At 42.5% G+C, this 23,580-nt stretch overlaps 1 protein-coding gene across 10 annotated transcripts in view; it reads right to left on the bottom strand.

Annotated features, from left to right (window-relative positions):
- Positions 1-23,316, bottom strand: part of pard3ab (par-3 family cell polarity regulator alpha, b) — a 239,351-nt gene extending 216,035 nt beyond the window's left edge. For 6 of the 10 annotated variants that reach the window (XM_042308154.1, XM_042308155.1, XM_042308157.1 and 3 more), the window contains exon 1: positions 22,877-23,316. In XM_042308154.1, coding sequence (XP_042164088.1) covers positions 22,877-22,996 — 120 coding nt within the window. In that variant the 5' untranslated portion in view covers positions 22,997-23,316. The remainder of the gene's footprint in view (positions 1-22,876) is intronic. The other 4 variants (XR_006080216.1, XR_006080217.1, XM_042308161.1 and 1 more) reach the window with 1 other exon arrangement.
- Between the last annotated feature and the right edge of the window lie 264 nt (positions 23,317-23,580).

The following is a 23,580-nucleotide window of genomic DNA, read 5'->3' as shown; positions in this document are numbered from 1 at the left end:
AGAAGAGGGGGAGATGGAGTAGTGCATGAAGAAGAGGGGGAGATGGAGTAGTGCATGAAGAAGGGGAAGATGGAGTAGTGCATGAAGAAGGGGGAGATGGAGTAGTGCATGAAGAAGAGGGGGAGATGGAGTAGTGCATGAAGAAGAGGGGGGAGATGGAGTAGTGCATGAAGAAGAGGGGGGAGATGGAGTAGTGCATGAAGAAGAGGGGGAGATGGAGTAGTGCATGAAGAAGAGGGGGAGATGGAGTAGTGCATGAAGAAGAGGGGGAGATGGAGTAGTGCAGGAAGAAGAGGGGGGAGAAGTGCAGGAAGAAGAGAGGGGGAGATGGAGTAGTGCAGGAAAAAGAGAGGGGGAGATGGAGTAGTGTAGGAAGAAGAGAGGGGAGATGAAGGAAGAAGAGAGGGGAGATGGGAGTGATGAAGAAGAGGGGGGATGGAGTAGTGCAGGAAGAAGAGAGGGGGGATGGAGTAGTGCAGGAAGAAGAGAGGGGGAGATGGAGTAGTGCATGAAGAAGAGGGGGGAGATGGAGTAGTGCATGAAGAAGAGGGGGAGATGGAGTAGTGCATGAAGAAGAGGGGGAGATGGAGCAGTGCATGAAGAAGAGGGGGAGATGGAGTAGTGCATGAAGAAGAGGGGGAGATGGGTAGTGCATGAAGAAGAGGGGGAGATGGAGTAGTGCATGAAGAAGAGGGGGAGATGGAGTAGTGCATGAAGAAGAGGGGGAGATGGAGTAGTGCATGAAGAAGAGGGGGAGATGGAGTAGTGCATGAAGAAGAGGGGGGAGATGGAGTAGTGCATGAAGAAGAGGGGGAGATGGAGTAGTGCATGAAGAAGAGGGGGAGATGGAGTAGTGCATGAAGAAGAGGGGGGATGGAGTAGTGTAGGAAGAAGAGGGGGGATGGAGTAGTGTAGGAAGAAGAGAGGGGAGATGGAGTAGTGCATGAAGAAGAGGGGAGATGGAGTAGTGCATGAAGAAGAGGGGGGAGATGGAGTAGTGCATGAAGAAGAGGGGGAGATGGAGTAGTGCATGAAGAAGAGGGGGAGATGGAGTAGTGCATGAAGAAGAGGGGGGAGATGGAGTAGCATGCATGAAGAAGAGGGGGGAGATGGAGTAGTGCATGAAGAAGAGGGGGAGATGGAGTAGTGCATGAAGAAGAGGGGGAGATGGAGTAGTGCAGGAAGAAGAGAGGGGGAGATGGAGTAGTGTAGGAAGAAGAGAGGGGGAGATGGAGTAGTGTAGGAAGAAGAGAGGGGGGAGATGGAGTAGTGTAGGAAGAAGAGAGGGGGAGATGTAAGGAAGAAGAGAGGGGGAGATGGAGATGGAGAGGGGGGATGGAGTAGTGCAGGAAGAAGAGAGGGGGAGATGGAGTAGTGTAGGAAGAAGAGAGGGGGAGATGGAGTAGTGCAGGAAGAAGAGAGGGGAGATGGAGTAGTGCATGAAGAAGAGGGGGGGAGATGAAGAAGAGGGGGATGGAGTAGTGCATGAAGAAGAGGGGGAGATGGAGTAGTGCATGAAGAAGAGGGGGAGATGGAGTAGTGCATGAAGAAGAGGGGGAGATGGAGTAGTGCATGAAGAAGAGGGGGAGATGGAGCAGTGCATGAAGAAGAGGGGGAGATGGAGCAGTGCATGAAGAAGAGGGGGAGATGGAGTAGTGCATGAAGAAGAGGGGGAGATGGAGTAGTGCATGAAGAAGAGGGGGAGATGGAGTAGTGCATGAAGAAGAGATGGGGGGAGATGGAGTAGTGCATGAAGAAGAGGGGGAGATGGAGTAGTGCATGAAGAAGAGGGGGAGATGGAGTAGTGCATGAAGAAGAGGGGGGATGGAGTAGTGCATGAAGAAGAGGGGGAGATGGAGTAGTGCATGAAGAAGAGGGGGGAGATGGGTAGTGCATGAAGAAGAGGGGGAGATGGAGTAGTGCATGAAGAAGAGGGGGAGATGGAGTAGTGCATGAAGAAGAGGGGGAGAAGAAGAAGAGGGGGAGATGGAGTAGTGAAGAAGAGGGGGAGATAGGAAGAAGAGGGGGAGATGGAGTAGTGTGTGAAGAAGAGAGGGGAGATGGAGAGTGGAAGAGAGGGGGAGATGGAGTAGTGTAGGAAGAAGAGAGGGGAGATGGAGAGTGTAGGAAGAAGAGAGGGGAGATGGAGTAGTGTAGGAAGAAGAGAGGGGGAGATGGAGTAGTGTAGGAAGAAGAGAGGGGGAGATGGAGTAGTGTAGGAAGAAGAGGGGGAGATGGAGTAGTGCAGGAAGAAGAGGGGGAGATGGAGAATGATGATTAACATTCATGAGTGATACTGCCCCCAGTCAGCAGAGGATGTTAGCTACACAGACCAGTCTTCTTTATGTCCCCCACACTGTCAGGTCCAATAGCAAACTGTAGTTTGGTTTGAAAATAACCCGAGGTATAAGGATATTTTTCTCATGACCAAAAAAGACGTAGACCTACTGTTGCCAAAGTTTCATTTGGTGATAAATGGTTAATTCCATGGAAATCAAGGCCACAACTAGAGATGTCGACAATGTACTAGGCTATACTATGGCCATGTCAAATTTGACAAAGTGGCAGTTTTTTCCTGGGGTTAACGTAATCCTCACCAAAAATAAAAATAGTGGGAGCAAAAGAAATAACACTGGGCCTGTATGTGCGGTGTATTTAATGCCAGCTGTAGTAAGACAACTAGGTCTTGCATTCACTGGCATGAATGTGCCATTTTCCCATCCCTGTAAAGGCAGCCTGGGTAGAAAAAGACAGTGTTCTTACTACAACATCGCAATACAAAGCCTGTCAAACAGCCTCGGAGGACATCTGTAAAATGTTGACTGATAACTGGGCTGTCCAACTCCAACCAAACACGTCATCTCACTTTTAACATCACAGTTCTTAGTCAGGATTTCCATTTCAAATTGACCAGGCTAATTAATAGAACTACTGTATATAAATAAGGGCCTTTCTATTTTCTATAAGACTCTGTTCAGAATTTGACAATAATGGAATTATTTAGTCAAGAGATGCTAATGGGTTCACGACTACAGCGGTAGCTGCGGGGCTTTCTAGAAGGCGTTTACAGAAAGACAAACCAGAGGTCAAACCCCAGCACTGTGCTCTGGTGCCTTGTTCTTTTTGGTGGCCAAGACAGTATTTACATGCTATGAATATTGTTACAACAAGCATGGTGTTTTGAGAGATTGCAGTACAGAAACTATTGAACAGGCTTGTGAAATACACTGAAGGTAGACTATAACAGTTTGCATGTATGTAATAGTTAGTGGGTTGAATTTAGAGGTGAAATAAAAACATCTATGCGGGTCTCATTATAGATGCAGAGTTTCAGAGGGCACCAATAGCCCTGGCTGAATGATTGAGGTGACATTGTCATACATGTACCTCCTGCACTGCTGGAGCTAGTAACATTAAGCATTTAGCTGCATCGGCTATAACACCTGCAAATCTGTGTACGCAACCCATACATGTAGATTTTATTTGTATAATCAATTTAGGACAAGGATCTGTAGGATCTTCAAGGACAGACTAAGAATAATTTCCCAGTCTGGGCTGGTGACACCTCTGGTGCCACCTCTGGGGCTGGTGACACCTCTGGTGCCACCTCTGGGGCTGGTGACACCTCTGGTGCCACCTCTGGGGCTGGTGACACCTCTGGTGCCACCTCTGGGGCTGGTGACACCTCTGGTGACACCTCTGGTGCCACCTCTGGGGCTGGTGACACCTCTGGTGCCACCTCTGGGGCTGGTGACACCTCTGGTGCCACCTCTGGGGCTGGTGACACCTCTGGTGCCACCTCTGGGGCTGGTGACACCTCTGGTGCCACCTCTGGGGCTGGTGACACCTCTGGTGCTCTGGGGCTGGTGACACCTCTGGTGCTCTGGGGCTGGTGACACTGCTAAATATGTTCCTCTTAACACAACGACAACTCCAATGTCCTTCCCACATTTCACTTTGCATTGCACTCAACATGCCTCCATTATAAAACAGCACAGTAAGATAGTTCAATCAAATAAAACAAATCACTACTGCAGCTTAGACTTCAACTATTCATATTCTGATTTATAAAGACAATATATGTATTATATGGCAACTTCTATGACGATCAGTGACGTAGGTGGCCATATGTGAAACTATCCATTGGAGAGTTGTATGAAAATATACTAGCATGCCTTTTAACAGAACATTCTATAGTGTCTAGACTCAGTCTCTCCTTTGCTCAAAACTCACCTACAACTATCGGTAGTGTGGTTAAGTATAGACTGGTTGGCTGACAACTAGAACCAGGACAATAGTAGTATTGCAATAATCCTTAGTATCATGGCAAGGAAACAAAAACTTAACTTCTTTAGGAAAACCGCCCCAATGTTGGAAACAAACATTATGCGGCAGGGTAGCCTAGTGGTTAGAGTGTTGGACTAGTAACCGGAAGGTTGCAAGTTCAAATCACTGAGCTGACAAGGTACAAATCTGTCGTTCTGCCCCTGAACAGGCAGTTAACCCACTGTTCCTAGGCCGTCACTGAAAATAAGAATTTGTTCTTAACTGACTTGCCTAGTCAAATAAAAGGTCAAATAAAAATCCAGAGTCACTTTATTTTCCAAGCTACAGTGCACAATATATACATTTATTTTTTTGACATATAACAGGTTTTTCAAGGACTACACAGTTTGACTGCTTCATGGATTAATTTTTGCCTTGAGAAAAAAAAATATATATATATATATCTATAAAAATACTGCTTTTGTCCCTTCTGACAACTTCACGAAAACAATGCATGCACTTCAAATGGGGCAGAAGGCCAGGTGTTGTTGTGATTCTGGATGGACATACTTGTGGTGAGCAAAATCAACAACCTCTGCATCATTCAAGAATGTTGTTTTGTGAGCACGTGTTACAATTCACAGTTAGTCATTGTTTTGTAAATGCAAGCTGAAAACTACCCAGGGTCTTGCCTTGGCTCAAAGTTAGAGCAGGTCTGCCTTGGCCCAGTGAAACACTGGTGCCGGCCTGAGTAGATGGAAACAGAAACGTCTGAGGCTTTGGGTAAAACACTGAGGTAAATCCTCATTGACCATGAGATGATGCAATGGCACATTTCCAAACAGTAAGGGAGCAGCTTTTCGCTACACCCACAATAACATCTACTAAACACGTGTATTGAGCCAATAACATTTGATTTGAATATATGCTATACATAGCATTTCCCATCTGAGGCCAACCAGTACTAGAGCTCTGTTCTGTGGTACACTCACTGGTGAGGACATCAAGGCTCTATGTCAACCATCTCACAGCAGGAGGGCTGATTTAGGGTCTGTTTTACCTTTTAAATCATAAGGAATGAGATTATATGGATAAGGGTGGACCAGATCCTAGACGCTTTGTGAATATGCCCTGTTCTGTGGTGCACTCACTAGCTCAGAGAGCCTGACATCAGATTTAATACTTAACAACCCGTCACTGAAAACCATTCTGCAGATATCAACATGCACTTGTGGTTTTGTACAGATGTCTGGGTTAGGCTATGCTTTACTGCAGTCTTAACTCAAACTTAAAGGTGCAGTCTCCAGTGTACCGAATCTCAAATCTACATGCCTGCATCTCAAATAGCACCCTATTCCCTTTAATAGGCTAATAATCAATTATCTGTCAGAGGAGCTCTCTTTATATAAAAAAAAGGATCTCCTGCTATATATAGCAGATAAATATTGTGCACGTCCCAAATGGCACCCTATTCAGTGCACTAATTTTAACCAGGATCCATAAGGTTCTTGTCTAAAGCAGTGCAGCATATAGGGAATAGGGTGCCATTTGGGACGCAACCATGGTCTCATCAGCCTGAGCAGTGACATCAATTTCAAAGGGCATAATTATTTATTACTCATTAAAATTACTTTGCAAAGAAAGTAGATTTAAGACCATGCTGGTTTAAGCTTTTTGGTAGTGGTAGGACCTACAGGCTAGCTCTAGCACTGGTTTCTTATTGTATCACTAAAGCACCACATTTCACACAACACAGACCACACTTAACTGGTTGTGGAATGTTGATGGTAGCCTAGCATTGCTCAAACAAACGGCACCAGCCTGAACGGTGCAAGAATAAAGATGTCTGTGCAAGAAGTAAAAAGACGTGATGTCTGTGCAAGAAGTAAAAAGACGTGATGTCTGTGCAAGAAGTAAAAAGACGTGATGTCTGTGCAAGAAGTAAAAAGACGTGATGTCTGTGCAAGAAGTAAAAAGACGTGATGTCTGTGCAAGAAGTAAAAAGACGTGATGTCTGTGCAAAGGGTCTTGAAATGAAACCGTTAAATATCATAAGTCGATGCATTTTTGCGGAGTGGAGTCGTTCGTACAGTACATCTGAGCCACGGAAAGATGTTTATTTAATGGGCAGACATTCCTCTGAAACAATCCTCTCCCTGTGCTCAGTGTTCCACACACATGCCTTGACATTTCAAAGTGTTCAGTTATGGAGAGCTCTGAACAGGCCAGCCTCCCCACAGAAACGTGCTTCTGAGGACAAGAACACATTTATGGAGCTGGGGAAACAAAAACCAAAAGATGGGTTCCATCCCAAATGCCATCCTATTCCCTATACATATTGTACTACTTTTGACCAGGGCCCATAGGACGATAGTCAAAAGAAGTGCAATATATAGGGAATAGGGTGCCATTGGAACACAGTCATGGAGCTGGGGAACAAAACCAGAGATGGAGAATGAAACAGATCAAATTTGATTCAATTTATTTGATCATTAAAATGAGCCTGCATAGTACTCTTAGTGTGGAACAGCCTTCTAACATTATGGAGGATTACACACAAAGACCAGAGGCTTGTTTCAAATGTGGTCTTCAACATACATGTTCATGAGGGTCCTATGCTGCAACAAGCCAAATTGACACCTGGTTTAATTAGAGTAAACTGGCTCAATGTTACCACAGATACAAGTAGAGTCCAACCGTGTGCATTGTTCATAAGAATGGTCTCATTGATATGATATTTAACCAAGTTTCTGGTGAATTATGGAAAAACTGTTAATCCCAAATGGCACCCTGTTCCCTACATAGTGCACTACTTTTAACCAGAGCCTAATAGGTATAGGGTGCCATTTGGGACACATCCTGTATGCTGTTGCTATCCAGTTATACGTGGCTACCTCAGAATAAATAACTGTTCCAGACCAATTTGAATATTCATGAGGCATAAACCACAATGATCCTCTATTAACAAACTCAAACTAAAGGTTACATTTCTTATAACCTCAAAATGGAGACTTCTGTCAGCAAGGAGACCGGCTCCAACACCAATGGCCAGTCCTAGATATTGATAAAGAAATAAGAACACTAGAAAAAACACCACTGCTTATGCTTCAAGGAGACCAAATTATGCAGGGAAGCCAAATTTGGGAGTTTCTTCAATGGCCATATTCTGCTTGCCAGGGTTAGGCCAAACAGACCACCAGCTTCAGGAACACGCCCATGACTTACCACAAACACACTTCTGTGGAGGCAACCGAAGAACCTTATTTATAAATAAACTCAGAGCATCTGAGGCTGTGCACCCAACCACGTATAAGAAGGTTCTGCAGGCTGACAAAGGTGGACAAAGACATGCAATAAACTCAGAGCAAAGTTGGGAGCGGATATCATAAAAGCTAAAAAAAAAATTATTAAAAGCTGCCTCACCCCGTCATGACCAGTTTATATGCAGGCTCTTCCTCCGTTTATGGAAAAGACCTAAAGCTAGAGCTTCTCAGCAGATGCAAAAATGAGACTTCAAACCAAAAACTAGGCCTATATCCCATCAAGACCTCATCAAAGCCTCGTAAAGTGTTGTGTCCCGTAGTGGTGGCTAGTGAGGGGAGGAAGGCTCATAGTAACAGCTGGAATGTAATGAATGCAACGGTATCGAACTCTTGGAAAATGGGAAAAGTATCCCATTTATTCTCTTCCAGCCATTACCATGAGCCAAAGATCCAATTTTAAATGTGCCACCGGCCACCTCTGGTGTCCCGTCAGCTAGACATAGGCACACATGAAAAGATATGTCACTCATTGGCCTGTTTTCTCATGGGAGCATGGACCATATGTAGCTATGCAACTAGGCTTGATTCACATAAAGTGGCCATGGATGTTGCTAGTTCTGAGCAATATGGTCTAACTATAATTTCACAAAATGTTACACATTTGACGATATTTTAGTTTTTTTAATAAAAGTTCTAAATATGTTTATGAGTAGTGTATGACCTTAGGGTAGCAACACATACATTGTGTGTGTTTTTGGGGGGCTTTCATTCTGATTGATTGAACAGTATAAAACAAACTTGGAATATAGTGGGCACTTTGAATAGAGTTGTTTGACATGTCAATGAATGGAAAAAACAGCGACAGGGCAGGAACCAAAGTGTTGGTCAGTGTTTCCCAGTGGACCCTAATTAGATGTTAGATTAAATGTTCTCTTACTTGTGCTGCAGTCCAAACACATTACCCCCTCAGCCCTTAAGCTAGCCACTTTCCCTCCGGGGGGGGGGGAATCCCTGTCGAAACCGGATGCAGTTTGATTGCCATCTTAAGTGGAAGTCAAATTTACTAACGTTGCCCCATCGACCCTCGATTTAGCATGAGGGAGCGAGTGAACACCTTTGGTAACTTACGAGGTTGATATGACCCACAATTCAATGCAAACTGTAGTCATGTCAAACTCTGGTGGCCGCAAAGTGTCAAATTGAATCAACAAGGCTGCATTTTCAGCATGTCAGAAAAAAAACTAGCTTGCTAAAAAAAAATATACATTTTACCGTTGGAAAATAGTCAATGTTTTAGTGAGGAGCCAATAAAACTTAGCTAGATAAACATATTTTGGAGATTCCGGAAATGTATTGGAATAAAAACACGGAAACTATAAAACTAGCTAGCTAGCTATGTGTAACTGTAGCTAGCTACCTGACAGGAGTGCTAGATATGTTAGCTTACTAGGTACATTAATAGCTTTAGGTTGGTTGTTTTAAGCTCAACTGCAAGATTTCCACCAAGGACATCGCCTCTCCGATCATCATTCCCCCTCGCTTGGGCAAGGGGCATTTAAGGTACACCTGGATGTGACGATATAAAACGATATTCAAGGTGTGAGTGTTTAGGAGGCTGTCTGCTTTGAGTTTGAAACGCGGCCTTGAAGTAGTTAAAATATTCATGCATCACCTATTCCTTTATGATTTAGAATATGCCATTGCACACACAAAAAAAACCTCATTCTGATCTAGGCTTACAGCAGCACTGGTATCAGGCTGTATTAGCTAGCGACGTTTTCTCTGACTAAGAACATTTACCTAGCTAGCTTGCCAGCTAACTCGCGATTAGCATTAGTGTCTAACACAATTTATTTTAGCCACAACATGCTAAATGTTTGCAGATGTAACAGTTGTTAAAGTACTATGTGAATTTCACCAGGTTCATATATCAATATGTTGTGTTGATTTGTTATGCATGCCTGCATCCTGGGAGAAGGGGAGTGTGTACGTTTTACGTTTTGCCCGGCATGCTCGTGCTCAAATCATTTTGATGCACTGAGAGAGGTAGGCACGCTTTTTCTGTCTTCAGAAAAGTTTGATTATTTTAAGTACAAAGTCATACACAGTGTTTTGTTCATGAATAATGATGTATATTTAGATGTTACTCATAAGACGGTGGTATTGTTAAGATGCACTTGTAATTGTACTTTTTAGGATGATATCAACATTCTGAATTCAACATGCGGTTAATAGCTAGCTAAGGTGTTGTTAATATAAATCCACAAGATTTCTATAAAGAAACAGCATAGTTGTCACCAACATCTTTTTGCATCTGCAACATTGACCATGCAGACTCCAAGTGGTTGTGACTCGTGGTAGAGCCCAAAAACTGCTCTCTGAGTGACAGTGGGCGGGGCTGTGTGGAAGGAGAGAGACGACAAGCAGCAAACGGAGTAAACAATTATTTTTTAAACTGACATTACACGCGGCGGAGTGCCATAAAATTGAACAAACACTGAAATACTGCTATACAAGGCCAAGTAAAAACCCAAACCTGTCCATGCATCAATATATAGTGAAATACAGTAGATGTAGGCAACACTCAGCTGACTGGATCTTTGCCAGGGTGCAAGTAATCTGTTTGCATAGCACTCTGTAAACCACTTAAGCACTCCATGTCATGAAGTGTTATGATTTAACTTCCCGTTAACTCGGTTCCAAGAGGCCACTAGTGCTGCCCTTAGAGATGCCATCCCATGGAGTAGATCTACTTATCCCTACTACTGTCACTTCCTGTAACATGCAGTTAGAAATTGTTTAAAATCAGGGCCTGTATTCATAAATCATCTCAGTGTGCTGATCTAGGATGAGTTTTGCATTTTAAAATCAGAATGAATAAGAATGGAAACATGATCCTAGCTCAGCACTCCAGATGTTTTATGATTTTGGCTGCACCAGAACACATTTATTCAAGGTAGTCAACTCCCAACAACTGCTCTCGGGGCGCTGATGACATGGGTGTCAATTAAGGGAGGCCCCCACACCTCTCTGATTCAGAGGGGTTGGGTTAAAGCTGCAAGACACATTTCTGTTGAATGCATTCAGCTGTGCAAATGACTAGGTATCCCCTTCATTAAGATGTCAACGCTGGAAACTCAAATCTGACGGCTTATGCAAGGCCGTTACATGCAGCTGGAAAACGGTGTAAATCAGTATGGATGCAAAAACCCAAAAGGGCTCTGGTCAAAAGCAGTGCACTAGATAGTGAACGTGGTGCCACTTGGGACTCAGCCAGGGTCCCAATCATTGCCCAGGGATCATCACACATGATCAAATTAGCTTTTAATCCAGCATTGGAGCACGAAGCCAAACCACTGTCTCACACGGCCCAGTGACAGGATCAAACACTGTTCAGCAGCAAAAGGTGCAATATTATAGCCTGGTTACCAGTGTTAGTGCTATCATGCCACTCCTTGCATGTTTGTTTGGCATGGCAAATAGCATGATAACAAACAGACTGGTACCAAGGCTAGCAACATTCTATGGACTCATTCTATGATTACATTCTGCGTGTACTGTAGGAAGTGAAGACCAGTGTCTATTGTATTCAGATAGTCCTTTCGAACATAACAAGAAAATGGACAAGTCCATAACTGAGCCATTTCCTTGGAAAGTCTTGTTTGAGTGGTGATTGGAATGACCGCATAGACTCTGCTCACAAGAACTTTTAAAAGTGGTGCTGAGCAGTAGCTCGCACGTGTGATGCACTGCACCATACTAATGACCATAGCATCAACACTTTCTTCTCACATGCCCATCCTGAGGCATTGCAGATCAGATCAAAGGCAGTTTCACATTAATCAAAATAGTAATTTGTGTAATGAAATAAAATTAAATATACCCTGGCAAGACCATCACTTTTGGTGGTTGAAATAATTACCCTGTCATCAGTTTAACTAAAAATAAATCAGAATTGAGGTCACCATTGTAAATACCAAGTAGGCCTATGTATGTGTTATTAATCACAAAACATTCCAAGTTGTTTTCCTCAGGGTCCTTAATCCATCCTTTTCTAACTGAACTTAAGTAACCAGAATTGTCAGGAATTAACACCAGCAATCACTCAGATGAATGGTCAGAGCACCTTTCCTGTACCTTATCTGGATATTGGGAACAAATATCATATTATTCAAATACTGAAATGCTTTCCCTAAAAGAGAATGGTGTTGACAGAATGCCATTGAGAAGACCACTTAGGCCTACATGCTTTTCTTGAACAAGATCCACGTGGTGTTCAAATGGAATATTACATTTCCATTTTAGTCATTTAGCAGATGCTCTTATCAAGAGCAATTATTATTAAGTGCCTTGCTCAAGGGCACATTGACAATTTCTTTTTTAACCTAGTCTGCTCAGGGATTTAAACCAGCAACCTTTTTATTAATCGCAAAACATTCCAAGTTGTCCTTTCCATTCCAATCCTTTTCTATCTGAACTTAAGTATCCAGAATTGTCAGTAACACCAACAATTCATATCCAACAGCAATCACTCAGATGAATATGCAGCGAAGTGGCCTGGCTGCTAGCTGCTGTCTGGTGTGAGCTGTGGAGCTTGGCCACCTGAGGTCCCAGGGGAGGACGTTATTCATCCTTTAACACCCGTTACAGACAATGAAAAAGAAACGCGGTCAACAAGTGGTTGGAGCGCTTTTCCTGTACTTTAATACTAAGCCTACATGTCACATCAGGATTTTTTAAATGTATTTAACTAGGCAAGTCAGTTAAGAACAAATTCTTATTTACAATGGCGGCCTACCAAAAGGCCTCTTGCGGGGGCTGGGATTGAAAAAAAATATAGAACACACACACACATCACGACAAGAGAGACAACACTACATAAAGAGAGACCTAAGACAACAACATAGTAAGGCAGCAACACATGACGACACAGCATGGTAGCAACATGGTAGCAGCACAAAACTTGGTACAAACATTATTGGGCACAGACAAGAGCACAAAGGGAAAGAAGGTAGAGACAACAATACATCACGGAAAGCAGCCACAACTGTCAGTAAGAGTGTCCATGATTGAGTCTGAGATGAAACTGTCCAGTTTGAGTGTGTGTGTTGCAGCTCGTTCCAGTCACTAGGTGCAGGGAACTGAAAAGACGAGCGACCCAGGGATGTGTGTGCTTTGGGGACCTTTAACAGAATGTGACTGGCAGAACATGTGTTGCATGTGGAGGATGAGTGCTGCAGTATATATCTCAGATAGGGGGGAGTGAGGCCTACAAGGATTTTATAAATATGCATCAACCATTGGATCTAGCATGGGTAGGATGGTCATCTGAATCAGGGTAGGATTGGCAGCTGGAGTGAAAGAGGAGTTATTTACGATAGAGGAAACCAAGTCTAGATTTAACTTTAGCCTGCAGCTTTGATATGTATTGAGAGAAAGACAGTGTACCGTCTAGCAATACTCCCAAGTACTTGTATGAAGTGACTACCTCAAGCTCTAAACCATCAGAGGTAGTAGTCACACCTGTGGGGAGAGGGGCATTCTTCTTACAAAACCACATTACCTTTGTTTTGGAGGTGTTCAGAACAAGGGTAGAGAGAGCTTGTTGGACACCAAGAAAGCTTTGTTGTAGAGCATTTAACACAAATTCCGGGAGGGGCCAGCTAAGTTTGAGACCGTATCATTTGCATATAAATGAATGAGAGAGCTTCTTACCGCCTGAGCCATGTTGTTGATGTAAATTGAGAAGAGCGTGGGGCCTAAGATTGAGCCTTGGGGCACTCCCCTGGTGACAGGCAGTGGCTGAGACAGCAGATTTTCTGACTTAATACACTGCACTCTGAGGTAGTTAGCAAACCAGGCCAAAGACACCAATACTCCTTAGCCGACCCACAAGAATGGAATGGTCTACCGTATCACAAGTTTTGGCCAAGTCAATAAAAATAGCAGCACAACATTGCTTAGAATCAAGGTCAATGGTGTCATCATTGAGGACCTTTAAGGTTGCAGTGACATTCATTCACTACCCTGCTTTTGCTCTCCTGAAGTTGCTGGTATAGGCTACAGAGGAGTCAGCAACCTTTCATGTGGAATGTGAACTTATCTTACTACCGATCTGCGTGACAGTTATGGTTTTCATATGCACACTTATAACGTCTTCGCATCTCAAAATCGTTGTCATGTACTTAATCAAAATTCTATCCAAATGAAAATTATCAAAGTAAAAAGTAACTATTGCCATGTCAACTGTGAAAATACCCTACATAATGCCAACAAATAAAAACATTGCAGCCTGCAGGTAGAAAATATCCTGAAAAAAATAAATATCCTATAAATCACAGACTGGCCATGCGTAGCCAAAAACAAACTTGAAACATTGTATAAGATATTCTGGACCCTCAAGAGTTTCCCTGTGCCAGTGATCTCAGGACAGACAGCTGTAGGCTAACTATTTGCGTAAGGAATAAGAAGTAATCAGGTAGGCCTATTCTATGAGGTTCCACTGGACCAGAGGATTATATTTTTCAATTTCAGGAGCGTTACATTTTTCAATTTCAGGAGCATTACATTTTTCAATTTCACGCTGAGTGGTTATCGAAAGGGAGAGAGACTGAACTATTTTTCAAATACATTGAGTAACTATTATCATTCAATGGATGAAAAAAAATACTTTGCTTGCTGTTTGAGGTGAAGAAAACTTTACTTTGAGAAGCTCTACAGCTCATTACTGGTGGTGCATTAAGACTATCAGAAATACTATCAGATCCCCAAATGGGCACATTTATATGCCTACACTTGTGCACAGGCCGGTAGCCAAAGCTTATAGGTGTCCTTACTCAAAATTGACAGGAGCGTCCAAACAAAAGACAATTACTAAATTTAAAAAACTCGTAAATGGAATTACTTTTTTAAATAAACAAACTTGTTTCTCACAAGTGTAGCATAGTTTGTGCGACCTGCAAACAATGTGTCCACTCCGACAATGAGAACGGTAAAGACAGGAATAATAGACTGCATTAACAGAAATTACAGTAACCAAAAAAAACATTGTAGATTTTAAATAATTGGAATTAAATGGTAAATGTACTACTGGTTATATATGTAAATGGGGAATTGATAGACTAACAAGCAAACAAACAATTCACAATTAATTATGAACAAAGAATGTGCCCAAATTGGAGGGAGAAAGAGCATTCTGGAGAGAGACGTGCATTGTGAATATTAGCCACACACCCCTTCTTCTTGGAGTATGCCATGCCCACAGCCGCCACAATGGATTAGTTCACTGAGATGGGTGTGGAAAAGACAGGTGTCTGGTGTTATATATACACACAATGAGAACGCATCTTAGCCACACTCCCCTTCTTCTTGGAGTATGCCATGCCTACAGCTGCCACAATGGATTAGTTCACTGAGATGGGTGTGAAAAACACAGGTGTCGTGTGTGTGTGTGTGTGTGTGTGTGTGTGTATATATATATATATATATATATATATAAAATATATAATATATAAAATATATATATACACATAAATATATACATATACACACACACACACACACACACACACATATATATATATATGCACTGCTCAAAAAAATAAAGGGAACACTTAAACAACACAATGTAACTCCAAGTCAATCACACTTCTGTGAAATCAAACTGTCCACTTAGGAAGCAACACTGATTGACAATACATTTCACATGCTGTTGTGCAAATGGTATAGACAACAGGTGGAAATTATAGGCATTTAGCAAGACACCCCCAATAAAGGAGTGGTTCTGCAGGTGGGGACCACAGACCACTTCTCAGTTCCTATGCTTCCTGGATGATGTTTTGGTCACTTTTGAATGCTGGAGGTGCTTTCACTCTAGTGGTAGCATGAGACGGAGTCTAAAACCCACACAAGTGGCTCAGGTAATGCAGCTCATCTAGGATGGCACATCAATGCGAGATGTGGCAAGAAGGTTTGCTGTGTCTGTCAGCGTAGTGTCCAGAGCATGGAGGCACTACCAGGAGACAGGCCAGTACATCATGAGACGTGGAGGAGGCCGTAGGAGGGCAACAACCCAGCAGCAGGACAGCTACCTCCGCCTTTGTGCAAGGAGGAGCACTGCCAGAGCCCTGCAAAATGACCTCCAGCAGGCCACAAATGTGAAGGTGTCTGCTCAAACGGTCAGAAACAGACTCCATGAGGGTGGTATGAGGGTCCGACGTCTACAGGTGGGGGTTGTGCTTACAGCCCAACACCGTGCAGGACGTTTGGCATTTGCCAGAGAACACCAAGATTGGCAAATTCGCCACTGGCGCCCTGTACTCTTCACAGATGAAAGCAGGTTCACACTGAGCACATGTGACAGACGTGACAGTCTGGAGACGCCGTGGAGAATGTTCTGCTGCCTGCAACAGACTGCCATTAGGTACCGAAATGAGATCCTCAGATCCCTTGTGAGACCATATGCTGGTGTGGTTGGCCCTGGGTTCCTCCTACTGCAAGACAATGCTAGACCTCATGTGGCTGGAGTGTGTCAGCAGTTCCTGCAAGAGGAAGGCATTGATGCTATGGACTGGCCCACCCGTTCCCCAGACCTGAATCCAATTGAGCACATCTGGGACATCATGTCTCGCTCCATCCACCAACGCCACGTTGCACCACAGACTGTCCAGGAGTTGGCGGATGCTTTAGTCCAGGTCTGGGAGGAGATCCCTCAGGAGACCATCCGCCACCTCATCAGGAGCATGCCCAGGCGTTGTAGGGAGGTCATACAGGCACGTGGAGGCCACACACACTACGGAGCCTCATTTTGACTTGTTTTAAGGACATGACATCAAAGTTGGATCAGCCTGTAGTGTGGTTTTCCACTTTAATTTTGAGTGTGACTCCAAATCCAGACCTCCATGGGTTGATAAATTTGATTTCCATTGACAATTTGTGTGATTTTGTTGTCAGCACATTCAACTATGTAAAGAAAAAAGTATTTAATAAGAATATATCATTCAGATCTAGGATGTGTTATTTTAGTGTTCCCTTTATTTTTTTTGAACAGTATATATATATATATATATATATATATGCAACTGCTCGACTAAAAAAATATATATTGGTCGACCAACAGCCTGTCAACCAAACAATCAACCAGTGGACTCCCTAATAGGGAATAGTGTGCCATTTAGGATACATCTACAGAGTTATGTGATTTAAGGCCTGGTGTCGCTCTCTCTGCAGGAAGCATTCCACTATAATGACAGGGGTCCTAGATGGTAGACGTGCTGGAACACCCAAACTAGGCTAAATCTAGACTAGAGGTTGACCGATTTCAATTTTTCACAACAAAAATCGTTAAATATCTGCCTTTTTGGATGCTGATTATGGCCGATTACATTGCAATCCACAACGAGACTGCGTGGCAAAAAGTGCATTCGTGAAAAAAAGCACAATCGATGCACAAAATCTACCTTACCATAACCATCAATGCCTTTCATAAAATCAATACACAAGTATATTTGTTTAAACCTGCATATTTAGAAGAAGAAGAAATGCAGGCAATATTAACTAGCAAAATTGCCACTTCTTGCGTTCAGTGCAAGCAGACTCAGGGTACCCCTGCACATCGACACATATTCACTCTATTTAGTCCTTGTGTCACTATATCTTTAACTCTACATAGTTGGAAAAGGACCCGCAAGTAAGAATTGCGATGTTCACTTGACATCACTCTGCTCTAAAATTCATTTTTTTAAATGCCAGGGTGGGGGAGCAACGAGAGCAGCAATACCTAGCAAACGACTTTAGTTGGTTTCTTTGTTTTAAAGTTATGTTGTGGGTGAGAAGTTCACAAGAAGCTCTGGGTATTTAGATCAAAGCTCATTGCATACATAAGGAGTTTCATTTCGAGCCTAATTTCCACCTAGAAGCAGTGGCGTGTATTCATGGGGGAAGCCAGGCATTGCCCCAAAAATGTACCAATAAATTAAAATATTTTCTCTCCGAGTTTCATAGTGTTCCTTCATTTCGCATGAGGCTGAATGTATCTCACCAGAGAAAGCATCCGAGCGAGCGAAACAGCACCCCTTCGTTTTTGTGATGAAACGAAAGGTGTAGTTGAATTTATTCTGCCACTTCTTATTGTCTCAGCCTTAAGCCTATATATCAATGGCAAGGCATATAAACCCATCAGTTTAAAAATGAATTCAGTAAATGTCAACCTAGAGAGTCAAGCAAATAAAAGCAATTTTCTAAATATTTTGGTTTGTTGCTAGCTAGTTTGCTAGCCAGTTCAAGTAATGGCCAGAGTACAGTCGTGTCCAAAAGTTGAGAATGACACAAATATTAATTTTCACAAAGTCTGCTGCCTCAGTTTGTATGATGGCAATTTGCATATACTCCAGAATGTTATGAAGAATGATCAGAGGAATTGCAATTAATTGCAAAGTCCCTCTTTGCCATGCAAATAAACTGAAACCACAAAAAGCATTCCACTGCAAAAGGACTAGCTGACATGATTCTCTCGTTAACACAGGTGTGAGTGTTGACGAGGACACGGCTGGAGATCACCCAGTCATGCTGATTGAGTTCGAATAACAGACTGGAAGCTTCAAAAGGAGGGTGGTGCTTGGAATCATTGTTCTTCCTCTGTCAATCATGGTTACCGGCAAGAAAACACGTGCCGTCATCATTGCTTTGTACAAAAAGGGCTTCACAGGCAAGGATATTGCTGCCAGTAAGATTGCACCTAAATCAGCCATTTATCGGATCATCAAGAACTTCAAGGAGAGCGGTTCAATTGTTGTGAAGGCTTCAGGGTGCCCAAGAAAGTCCAGCAAGCGCCAGGACCGTCTCCTAAAGTGGATTCAGCTGCGGGATCGGGGCACCACCAGTACAGAGCTTGCTCAGGAATGGCAGCAGGCAGGTGTGAGTGCATCTGCACACACAGTGAGGCAAAGACTTTTGGAGGATGGCCTGGTGTCAAGAAGGGCAGCAAAGAAGCCACTTCTCTCCAGGAAAAACATCAGGGACAGACTGATATTCTGCTAAATGTAGGTACAGGGATTGGACTGCTGAGGACTGGGGTAAAGTCATTTTGTCTGATGAATCCCCTTTCCGATTGTTTGGGGCATCCGGAAAAAAGTTTATCCGGAGAAGACAAGGTGAGCGCTATCATCAGTCCTATGTCATGCCAACAGTAAAGCATCCTGAGACCATTCATGTGTGGGGTTGCTTTTCAGCCAAGGGAGTTTGGCTCACTCACAATTTGGCCTAAGAATACAGACATGAATAAAGAATGGTACCAACACATCCTCCGAGAGCAACTTCACCCAACCATCCAGGAAAAGTTTGGTGATGAATAATATCTTTTCCAGCATGATGGAGCACCTTGCCATGTGGCAAAAGTGATAACTAAGTGGCTCAGGGAACAAAACATCAATATTTTGGGTCCATGGCCAGGAAACTCCCCAGACCTTAATCCCACTTGTGGTAAATCCCCAAGAGGCAAACAAAAACCCACAAATTCTGACAAACTCCAAACATTGATTATGCAAGAATGGGCTGCCATCAGTCAGGATGTGGCCCAGAAGTTAATTGACAGCATGCCAGGGCGGATTGCAGGTCTTAAAAAAGGGCCAACACTGCAAATATTGACTCTTTGCATCAACTTCATGTAATTGTCAATAAAAGCCATTGACACTTATGAAATGCTTGTAATAGTACTTCAGTATCCCATAGTAACATCTGACAAAATATCTAAAGACCCTGAAGCAGCAAACTTTGTGGAAATGAATGTGTCATTCTCAAAACTTTTGGCCACGACTGTATACCTGACAACATCTTAAAACGTTGGCTACTTTTGAATTAAATATTATGGGAAAATAAATGTAACCGATGTGAAATGGCTAGCTAGTTAGCGGTGGTGCTCGCTAATAGCGTTTCAATCGGTGACGTCAGTCGCTCTGAGACCTGAAGTAGTTGTTCCCCTTGCTCCCCTTGCCCTGCAAGGGCCGAAGCTTTTGTGGAGCAAAGGGTAACGATGCTTCGTGGGAGGCAGTTGTTGATGTGTGCAGAGGGTCCCTGGTTCGAGCCCGGGTCGGGGCGAGGGCACAGACTGAAGTAAAACTGTTACATAAACCCACAACATCATTATTTACAAGGCAATGTCGAGCTTACAGAAAATAGCTTAACGCCACTGCGTGACCAAATAAAAGTAGGTCATTCTATCTGAGAATTTTAGACCTCCTGCATCATTGGTCTAGTTGCTGTGGCAGTCCGGTAACCACGACAATGGAAACGTAAACTTTTTTCCATGTCTGTGAAACAAGGAAACGGACAGTTGAAGTGACAATCTAGACATTCCCCAGGGGTATAAATGAAACATTTTGACCAGCGACACATCGCATTCTAATTGCCTACAGACAGACCAAGTATAAACTGGTCATTACAGGTTATAGAACATCACAACACAGGTGGCAATATGGCTTAGTTTTTCTGGCATGGCTTCCCCAGTGATTCTACCCATGCACCACTACTGCTTAGAAGACCAATTCACTCTCAGCTTGAGAATATTCAGTATTTCCACACTTCTCTTTCTTCTATGATAGAAGTCTGTTACAATTATCATCAGTTACATTCTAATTGCATTAGAAAGTCAGCTTGGAAAAAAACAATGACCAAATAATTTCTATCGGAGGGCAAAGAAAAACTTCCACCAAAGTGTAAACTATACTGACAGCACACAGCCAAACACTCAAAGTATATGCAGGATTGTATTGATATAGATAAGGCTAAGTGTAAGTCCCCCAGATATGCTCCACCAGTCTGCCTCCCAGTCACAGCCTCACGATAGAAATAGGTCCATTCTTCTCCAGCGCTTCACTGTCAGACATCATTGAATTATTGAAAGGACATGCACTCACTGCACCATGTCATCTGGGTTACTAACATTGAAACAAATGAGACTGCTCCGCCACACAACGCTGTGCCATGCATGATTTAATTATAGAATCCTCATGTTCCTGGATCCTACATACATGGCTAGATCTAATATCAATGTAATCAAGTTTGTTGTCAATGACCTTTAAATATAAACAAATATTATTATTTTTTAAGTTACATATTATCTTTTTGGGAGATCCAAACAATTTCACAGGAATGTGAGTTTCAAGTCTGTCATTTACATTCAAAGCAGGTCTAAGAAGCGGTAGATCTGTTCTGTGTGTGCCGATTTTATGCTTCCTTAAGTTTTGTTCTTGTGTCTTTTACTTTCAGTTTTGTACACCAGCTTCAAACGGCTGAAAATACAATCGTTTTGTTATGGAAAAGCTATTTCAAAGCAGTATAAATGGTTCAATGACTACACTATATATGTGCTTGCTTTGTCACAAACTGATATTAGGCAAATTATTTGAATTTTAGCAACCAGGAAATGAAGGATTGATTCCTGCATAGTGCAGCTTTATAGGTTGCAATATGGTCTGCACCCACATACAAAAACAGTTTATGCTTGTCTCCTGTATGAGGGAAATTAGCATTCTGTGGAAGTGAATCAAATAACCAGCTACTGTATCAACTTGGCATCTCCAAAACTGAGTAATCAAATTATCTAGTTCTCAGCTGTCCAGGCATGCCAGTACAACCATCATATGCTAAGAAATTGCACAATATCATTATAGTCAGCTGAACCATTTATCCTGACATGGAAGTTTATCTTCAAACAAATATCAATGAAGGTTTGTTCTCCTGTCCTCAGTCGACTCTTAAAAATGCAGGGCACACGCTGTTTCCCTCTTTCCTCAAGGGCAAATTGCTCTCAGGAAGCATGTGGCTCAAGAAAGATTCTTCCCCACTTCCAGTTCAAACAATTGAGACAGAATGGAAACAAACCATGTTGGGGAACATTCTACCATGCATCATTCTAGAAGTTTGATTTTAATTTGGGATGTGAGAAGTGAGACAGACTCTCGAGATACAATCTTTGTTTGAAGCCCTCTTCATCGATTGATACTAGTCTAGCTGGGTATAATTTTAAATGGTATTTCTATCAGAAAAAAGGGCATCATTGAGATTTTTTTTTTTAAACACACATTGGTCAAGCTAAGCAATTATTTTTTTTAGGTGCATTTCACAACCTGTTAGTTGCATAATACTAACAGGATGGAACCTAACAGGGTGGAAATCTGGAGCCTAAATTAGACAGCTCCGTGAGTGTGCAAGATTGAGCTAGCATAACGGTGAACACTTGAATCGGATTTGAACTTCTATCAAACATTTTGAAATTTGGATAATTTTCTCAATAATTTAGCCTAACAGAGTGGACATTTATGAGTGTGAGACTGACATGGGACATTAAATGTATTCATATTTCTCGTGGAAGTGGATGAATAACACCGGCATAAAACGCCTATATCCACTGAGGAGAAGAAGAAAAGTGTTAAAGACGCATATAATTCCATTTCAAGGTCCATATTCTTGTTTTTAAAGGTAAAATGATGAATGGTTTTATATTTAAAGCATTTTGGAATCTACATTTTACACTAAATAAGTGATATTTCCTGGGAACAGAAATGGCACCCCATATCTAGGAATGACCCAGCTAACAAGCTAGCCACCGCTTCTTAGCTAGCTAGCTATGCCAACAACATAATAGGCTAATTAGCTAGGGGTAACAAAGTCAAGAGAAACTCGGGTGCCAGTGAAAATGTAGTATAGACATCTTGGTAGCATAATAATAATAATAATAAAGGTACAATCGGCATGACATCGATAGGAAATTTTACGCTTTTTAAAAATTACATGTTTAATTAAGTTAGGCAGTATCCCCATTTCAAAAACAATGCCATCCTGCAGCTTGCTGATGCTAACTAGCTAGCTATAAAACAGTCAGCTATAAAACAGTCAGCTAACTAGCAAGCATCCAGCTAGCAGCTTCCAAGGAGCCAAATCTCGAATTGGTAGAAATCATTATCACTTTACTTCTAGAACTAAATAGGTTTGCATATTATATCCTAGTTAGTTAGCTAGTTAACTACTTAAGTTAGCGTTATGTGCCATCTTTCCATGCACTTCAGTTGGGAAAGGGTGAAATCCCAAATGAAGTTTTCGTGGATTTACACAAGACTTTGCCAACTATGGTGATGTATCAACTCAGCCTAACATGCATTGTTTTTTAGGCAGCAGGATAAAAACGAAAGGCATGTTGAATAATTTGGTCATTTTAGCTCATCTCTTACACATTTGCGCCATATTTGCGCGAGCCTCACGTCCAGTCCAGGCATTGCAACATTGTTTCCAGATCCAATGCTGTGAATGGAACATTGGAAACAAACACGCCATACAAAGTAAACGCGACTTACCTTTGCAATTGCTTTTTTGTATCTCATGACGGCTTGCTGGATGAGAATATGGATTTTGATATTTCCATCTCCGCACGGTACCACCACCCTAGTCCTTCCAAAACACACAGTCACTTTCATAGTTTAATATCCGATAGATCTTGCCCAGATTCGGAGGAAAACCGAGGATAAATTATTCCTTTGAAAGTCAGCCGAAACATGAATTATCTTTGGTTATTGAATCTTGTATCCTTAAAAAGAGATGAGACCAAAATATCTTTCACATTTTATCCAGGGACGACATTGTTAGCTGTGTTTCTGACCACCTGTTTAGTCCTTCTGTTTCCACGTTCCCAGACTAGTGCAGGGAGCAACAGCTCCATCAGGATTCGATTGGGGAACGGCCTCCACACGCCGGTCAAGACTGGAACTGTCGAAGGTGGTATATGGCGCGCGCGAGGAATTGCACCCATGTGTGCGTGAACAATCGGGTGATTTCGAAAAATATCTGAGATCTTGACAATATTTTGTAATGAAAAAAATATTTCCCGCAAAGGAACCTCTTTAACATGCAATATTATTGAATCATATCCCTACAAATAGCACACTACTCCCAGTCCTTAAACAGTAAACTAGGCCTACTTTAGAGGTAAACATGTCACAGGAATCCTCCAGGAGATCAATCTGCTCTTCTATCAACTATTTATTTCTGATATGTGTGTATG

Source organism: Oncorhynchus tshawytscha, linkage group LG28 (assembly GCF_018296145.1).
Source record: "Oncorhynchus tshawytscha isolate Ot180627B linkage group LG28, Otsh_v2.0, whole genome shotgun sequence".
In the NCBI taxonomy this organism is placed as follows: domain Eukaryota; kingdom Metazoa; phylum Chordata; class Actinopteri; order Salmoniformes; family Salmonidae; genus Oncorhynchus; species Oncorhynchus tshawytscha.
This window is presented reverse-complemented; position numbering and strand designations above follow the sequence as displayed.